Raw genomic sequence first — 7,787 nt, 5'->3', positions numbered from 1 at the left:
TACACTTAGCTGCAATTCAGTTGGTGAATAAAGAGGTAATAAAAGTGTTTTTGTCCCCAATATGTCAAATATCACAAAAAAAAATAAATTTTGATGGTAGTTTTAAGAAAGCATCCACAGGTGACTGTTGTCACCTCCAACGCTAGCGGACACCTGTAATTGTAAACCTACAACATCATCTCGGGAGGCTTCAAGCATCGTATTAAATTAACATATAACATCATAATCTCATCAGTCATTTGATTCAGTTCGTGGCATGATGTATAACCGGGTTTATCCGAGAAAAGTTAGAAAAAAAAAAAATAATAGTGCGCATTTCGCTAAAAACTTCCTTCTGTTGTGTGTCGTTCAGTGAAAGATACTTCAGTTTAAGAATAATATTCATTTAATTATATTGCTCAACGTAATGATCTAACCTCTGAAAGTACTGCAAGATCAAAAATACCTTTTCTTTGAATTTTCATAGTTCTTTCAAATTAACTACATCGCTAATTTTTACATTGTAAACATGTCCTTCTGTATGTGGCAAAATAAACATATTATTTAATGACTTGAAATTCACCAAATTTGTACTAAATCAATATTGAAATACAACTGACATGGATAATAGAAATATTTACGCACGTACAAGTGTCTGTTTTAAATCTCCATCATTGTAATTAAAAGTATTTTTATTGCATAGTGTCGTTTACTAGATGGGTATCGGCATTATCCCTGTTTACTTTATTTTTATTTTTAATTAGAAAATTTTTTTATATAACATGAATTGCAAAACATAGTTCCTTTGAAGCAAGAAATTTTTCATCTACAACTTATTATTTATTTATTATTTTTATGATTAAAACTCATTTTTATTATTTTTTATTATTATTTATAAATTTTTCGATTAAGGACTTTTTAAAAATAAAATTGTAACATTATTAGAAATTGCATTCTGAATAAATTTTTTGAAACTATGAAGGATTCGCGAAATTATAAAACGTTCATTTTCAAATGCTATAATTTTAAAGTGTCTAATTATAAAGCTCCAAAAAAAAATGATTCAATTTGTAGCACGCAAAAAAGACGATTAGTCACATTTTTTTAAAGTCGATAAAATTGCACTATTTAAGACATGAAACGGAATAAATCTTATTTGATGAAATTTATCATGGAAAAAAAGATAAGCGTCAGAATGGACGTTTTTCCTCTGATTAAGAATTTTCAAGCCCAATTTTCCGAATATAAATTTTTTATTATTTTTCTACTTATGTTTCTCTAGCCATGATGTAATAAAATCATCTTAGATATGAGAACATAGTTTCTAATCAAATAAATAAAACTTACATACAACTTTCTTTCATTTTGCTTTTCTCATCATACAGTATTAAATAAAATTCAAGTAAACTCGCAACATGAGCATCATCCTAAATAAATTCCTTGCACATTGAAAGGAATAATTGGACGGTACACGAATAATTCTGGTTATTCAAACCACAATCATACGGAATGGCTATTTTAGGAATACCATTACGACTATATACTATAGCTAGACCAATAATATTTTATCCGTAAAGTATCCTAAATCGTATTCAAAAGTTATAGAATTCCGTCTTTAAATCTTTCATATCAAAGTTTACATGGCTTAGCTATACTACTGGAATGGATCTTATAATAAATTCAACGTAGAACCATGTAGCATCAAATAATTCGTTATCAATAAAAGTTTTTCTTGCGAAATCTTGAATAAAATCATGTAAAATTGGAAGGGCATATAAACATGTGGAGTTTTATTTTAAAGGTAACTTGAACTTCTTAAAAATCCAGAGTTTTTAGTGTGTTTATAAGTGAAATTTATATTCCTCTTGTAGGAAAAGCGCTTTATTCTTCAATTTTCATTTTTAAAAAACTTTTATTAATTCGACATTTATCCCTAATTTCGCAATTAACGAATAGCATAAGGATCGCTACAGATTATGTCAGGTGTCGCTGGATCGTGGGTAACGGGTGAACGAAGCTTTTGTTCAACCAAAAATTTACATATAGAATATAGCTCGCCTTTCCACAAATACTAATTTCTAAGTCTAAAATTAAGATCTACATTGCTTTTTCCTAGATTACCCGAAGGAAACAATACTTTTTTTAAATTGTCAGCATAGTTAAGATCTAGTATCGAATTTACTGAATAATAATCTGACAATCGATGTGCTCGCAGAACGTGGCGAGATCTTACGTATCGATAATGCATCATCCACACAGCTAGCTAGAGGGGATCATGAGCAAGTGGGTGAAGGCTGCAGGGCTCTCCAGGATGTGTCGAAAGTGAAACTCAAGGCCCAGACTTAAAGCGGCTTAGTAACCCGGCCATTGTTCATTTTTTCGTGACCACTTCGAATAGACTTGAATCACATGAATTTAAGGGCATGTAATACTTACAGTTTCCCTGGCTTTTTTCCACAAAAATGAACAATTTTAAAAACTGATTTCGGAGATGCTATAAAATATCATAACGGACGTCCCCGGACTCTTTTTTGAGGGATGATAACAAAAAAAATTATTGTGCTAAATAAAAATTTTATGCATATGTATTATTTTGAGGTTACGTCATTTTTCATCTCTGCCTTTCCGATAATCTGGAAATTATTTATGAAATAAACTTTTTTGATTGCCTGCAAAAAGGGTTAGTTCCGGGAGATTAGTTACTATGTTTATTTGCAAGTCCAAAGTTTTCCGCCAAAAATATTGTGTAGTTTGGAAGTAACGCACAGGAGAATTGTAACATACATAACCTCCAAATGTACGTACGTTGTTAGCAATATCAAAAAAATGTTTGAAAAAAAAACACAAATAAAGTGTGTGGGGACGTCCGTTAGCATGTTCGCTATCATTTCCCAAATTTTTAAGACAAAATATTGATTATTCTAGAAAAAAAGCCGTCGGAACCTAAAAGTGGTAAAATCGATACTAATTCCTAAGCGCTATGCAAATTAATCAGATTTTGCTAAATTAAAACTTTTTTGAATTAAACCAAAAAAAAAGTATGTGGGCACGTCCGTTAACATGGTCGCTATCGTGTCCCAAATTTTTAAGACAAAATATTGATTATTAAAGAAAAGAAGCCGTCGGAACCTAAAACTGGTAAAATCGACAATTTTCTAAGTACCACATGCCCTTAAGCTAATTAACACAGATGATTGCAACCAGAATAACTTGGAACTTCTATTGAAATCGAAATCAAGCTGCTTCCTCTTGCCTGATCTTCCTGCATTCCCGATTTGCAGAAACCAATAAACAGTAAAGAAAAGGCTTATTTATTTGTGTGGGTAGTAATTGCGATCTACGAAGTCGGTAACATAACTATGTCGATGTTACCAGATGGATCCACTTGTAGAATAAGATAAAGGGACGTAAAAATAACTTGTGTAATTCGTTGTGGCTCGTTACTTTAAGTTCTTATTGGGCTTCGGGATGAAGAAGGTCAGCACGATGCAAACTGAAAAAGAATTGGGATTTATTCTGTTCCTTTTTTCGTTTGAGATTGAAACATAAAATACTATATGAACACTCACGTAAAATGAAAGAAGCCAATGCGATGATAGGGACGAAGCAGCCATACTCTAGCAAAACAGGAAACATAATGTTCCCCAAGACAGCACCTATGCGGCCCGTCATCATGATTAAACTCACAGCCATTGTTCTGTGAATCAAAACTTAAGTTACCCCACGTAGCTCAATTCTCGGCTTTTAGAGATTGTTCTCTTACATAAATCGTTCTGCGGAGATAGAGATATCTTTATTCTACGTATCTCAAAAATAAAATGTACAAGATTAATTTCTCTACCATAATTTGATGTCAATTTTTATATGTAGAACCTAAATATTCATGGGAGAAAAATTGCCTATAATTATGTTACCGTTTCAATAACACTGATAAAGAAAATGTCATAAGGTATCTTTTTTTCGAAGTGAAATTCAAATTCAAATTCTAGCTGAATTTGAATCTGTCCCCCATTGGGTTTCAATAAATCTTATTAAGGCGATATTTGAAAGGTAATTTTTGTATGCAAATATTTTTATCTTGGTGTAAAATGATTTAAATCATAGATAAAGAAAAATTAAATAAAGGTTTCGATGCATTTTATAATTACGAATCCAAAGACTATCTCAATATTTCGACAGCTCTAAGAGTTCTCGAGATAATCACAACAACAAAAACTTTAAAAGATTGAAAAAATATATTGCTATAGAAACTGTTTTAACTAGTAAAAAAGTTTTAAACAAACTATAAGTATTCTGTGACATTTTCACAGGTTTTTTGAAAAATTACGGAGTTAATTAAGGCCATGTAATGAGCGGGTCACATCGAGTTAAAAATTTGGGATACTAAATAGGAAGCATTAAGGCGCTTCAAACGGCTGTCAAATTCGCAAAGGGCAAACTAAATCTAAACGGTTGAGTTGTTAATCGCCATATTTTAAGCACATAATCTAAAGCCAATTATACCGGTCGGTTCAGCTTGCTTTTTACCGAAAATATCCTTTTTGTTGTTCTATTTTTTAATTGAAAATGGAGTATTATTTTCCGCTTGAAAGTCGCGCGAGCTATACAGTAACACGGTAGTGTAGTGGTCGCGAGAGGCAGTACCGGAAAGCGGGGGACTCGCTTGTATTCCCACGTCCCTCAAACGGCTGTCAATTTGGCTACATCAAAACTACATCTAAACGCATGAATTGTTGGCCACAATATTTTAATCACATAATCTAAAGGCAATTATACCGAATCGCTCAGCTCGCTTTTTCCCGAAAATGTTCTTGTTGTTGTTGTTTTTTGTAATTGAAAGTGGAGAGTATTTTTTCTCACTTGAAACGGGCGCGTTGTGTACAGTACACGGGGGTATACCAGGGGTGTTTTCGATATTAGCGCTTAGGCTGCACTCTGAGCGTGAAGGGGTTCTCCATCGTTTAAAAAAATAGTCTCCTCTTATTGATTGAGAAATTGCAAGAATCTCATGAGTGTGATATGTGCCGTAGCTTTCGGTAAAAATAATATAGAATGGTTGTGTATTGTGCAAATTTCTTGGGCAAGGGATACGTGCAAACCGTCTTCGTACTCTGGAATCGTTCTCCGTCGTTCTGACCACAGCAAAAGTTAAGAGCGTGAAGAAAATACAAAATGTGCGCTTATGTGAATGATTGGAATTCTGATGATCTTTTGGATCCTAAACCAATTTCTACTCAATTGTTTACATTCTCATTCATGAGAGTGTAATGTAATCGTCCAAATTTTCTATCTCTGGTTTTTAACGGATTTTTACGTTTCGGTACTCACAGAATCCGAAAATCATAAAAATTTTATCTGTGTCTGTCTGTCCTTATGTATGGTAACCTGGATGTTGTAGCTACGCCCGTGTGGAAATAATTCATGGCGCTATACTGTTCCAGCCTAGACCACTACGAGTCTATACTGCTTAATACTTATTTTTATAATTAAATCATTCCTGATATAAAAGCACTATGAGCTACATTGAGAATATTAACAAATTCTAGATTTCTGTAAGAAAAATGGAATATAGCTCGTATGTGCTTTTTTGGCAAAATGTTTCTAAATATTATTGATAAAAAAGAAAATGTTAATTGTAAATCTTGTGGAACCAGGAGCCAACCTCAAAACTGAATTGTCATTTTACTCCATAAATACTAGAATTGCATATTTTTTAAATCATTAGGGCTTATTCCTGCATTGAATCAAATTTTTATTCGGAGTAAAAAATTGGTTAATTTCAATAGCTTTTATGTAAAACGTTTTTTTCAAATGCTGGGGTTAGAATAAGAAACACCTTATACAAAAACTGTTGAAACTAGCCAATCTTCTAATCCGAATACAGATTTAATTGAAAAGAGGACTAAGCCCTGATTATCTAGAAAATATGTAATTCTAGTATTTATGGAGTACAATGAGAAAATCCATATTTGAGGTTGGGTTTTAATTCCAACACCCTTACGTCGCTTACGTCGAAAAAGAATGTGGAAAACTTCAAACCTCGTGGTCGCGAAACGAAACATTTCTGAAACACTGAGTGGCCGCATGGCGAACATCTGATTCTTGCAATCCGGTTCCCGTTATTATTGCCAAATTTTTTGGTAGCAGTTTTGAAATTGCACTGCATGATTAAAGTTGAGTGCTGTTGGCAGCACTACATAATATTTGAGGTTAGATTAGTCATACGAAAAGGAAAATTACTTTCCTAGATAACGCAACGATAAAATGTCTTTATTCAGCAATAATTTTTTATATTAGCTTTGTCTTTCATTCAATATTTTACCATAAAGAATGTATAGTTCGTCAGATCAATCGATACTTAATGATGAATTAAATTAACAAATCTGCACTATGAGACAGCACTGACAACACAGGCAACTTTATTTCTTCTATTTCCTTTGATTTGAGCACTACGGCAACGTTACGGAAGACTGGCCAAACTTTTAAAGTGGCGTGATTATATGCAATAAATGTAATTTGTTATCTTTTATTAATTGATTTTTTAATGACGCCTTCTTTTTCAAAGTCCAAATAGAAGTATTTTCTAGAGCCAAGCTAGATTTTAGACGGAATTTTTATATTAATGTGATGTCAAATTCTGGCTAGCGACATTAATGGGTCTACATAGAACTTTGTGATGGAGTTTTCTATCTAGTAGGTATAGATAGCGCCAAAAGAGCGCCAATCTAATTCGGCGACAACAGACAGCCACGAATAATCCAGTACTAGCTCTATAATAATTCCAGTCTGCCAGGAATTATTTTTTGGTTAAAGTTTGTGTTCTAAAAATTATGTTATAGAAATGTCTCTCGAGTATTTTCATCGAAAAATTATAAAAATAATACGTAGGTTACTTTTTCAAATAGGCTGCGCATACGTGACCATCTAGTCCGGACGGTCTTTTATAATCAAAAAGAATTTAACGTCATAGTCCAGTCAATGAAGGATTTGAGAAACAATTTCGTAAAAGGAGCAGTTTTTTCCGAGGATACGTTGGGAATGGCTTCATAAAGATATAGTAATAAGTTCCCAATCATATGTGTGCGGCAAAGGCCCGCCATGCTGGAATGTGTTAAACAATAACATGTTTTTCAAAATAACTGGAAAACTGTGAATTTTAGGTCGAACATGGTCATGTGAATAAATGCTCATAATTTTATAGTACACAAAAATGGTTCTATCTATTTTGACCTATTGTCAATGGCTACGCTATGAGATTAAATTAGCTATACAATTATGCGATTAACGAACAAATAAAATAAAAGCTAAAAATATCCTTGAAAGAACGTCGGAAATAGATCAGGCAATTTATACTGGATTAAATTCATGTCCCTGTTTTAAAAAAAACCGACCAACTCATTTGCATTAAAAATTATTAGTAAAAAATGAGCTGAACTTCAGTGTACAATTTGATATGCTTAAGGGGCCCGTGCAGAAATTTTGATCTGGCCCCAGGCGGGGCCAGACCGGGCCGGGTCGGGCCCATATCGGGATACCTGGTCGGGGCCAGACCGCCGATGTAACACACGCCCAGGTCGGGGCCAGGTCGGGACTTCCGATCGGTGCCCGATCGGTCTTATAATAATACATTTTATGCATTTCGCGAATAAAAAGAGATTTATAAAGTATAAATATTATTATTTATTAAATATCAAAATGATTTTAAGTTAATTCTATTTAACTAGAACCTTTAAAAAAGTGTTTTTTAGTGTAGGGTCCTCTGCTTTCGATGGCTACCCCAATCTTTGGAATTTATAGATAATTGTTCC

General features: G+C 33.2%; 1 protein-coding gene across 1 annotated transcript in view; it reads right to left on the bottom strand.

Annotated features, from left to right (window-relative positions):
• Positions 1-2,935: 2,935 nt before the first annotated feature.
• Positions 2,936-7,787, bottom strand: part of LOC117167422 (synaptic vesicle glycoprotein 2C-like) — a 67,681-nt gene continuing 62,829 nt past the window's right edge. Inside the window, exons 10-11 of the mRNA XM_033352327.1 lie at positions 3,549-3,676; positions 2,936-3,472 (exon numbers count right to left, since the gene is read on the bottom strand). Of these exons, the coding sequence (XP_033208218.1) occupies positions 3,420-3,472; positions 3,549-3,676 (181 nt within the window). The 3' untranslated portion in view covers positions 2,936-3,419. The remainder of the gene's footprint in view (positions 3,473-3,548; positions 3,677-7,787) is intronic.

The sequence above is a fragment of the Belonocnema kinseyi genome, chromosome 2 (assembly GCF_010883055.1).
Source record: "Belonocnema kinseyi isolate 2016_QV_RU_SX_M_011 chromosome 2, B_treatae_v1, whole genome shotgun sequence".
Classification (NCBI taxonomy): Eukaryota; Metazoa; Arthropoda; class Insecta; order Hymenoptera; family Cynipidae; genus Belonocnema; species Belonocnema kinseyi.
Note: the sequence above shows the minus strand (reverse complement) of the source record. Positions and strands in the feature narration are given on the sequence as shown.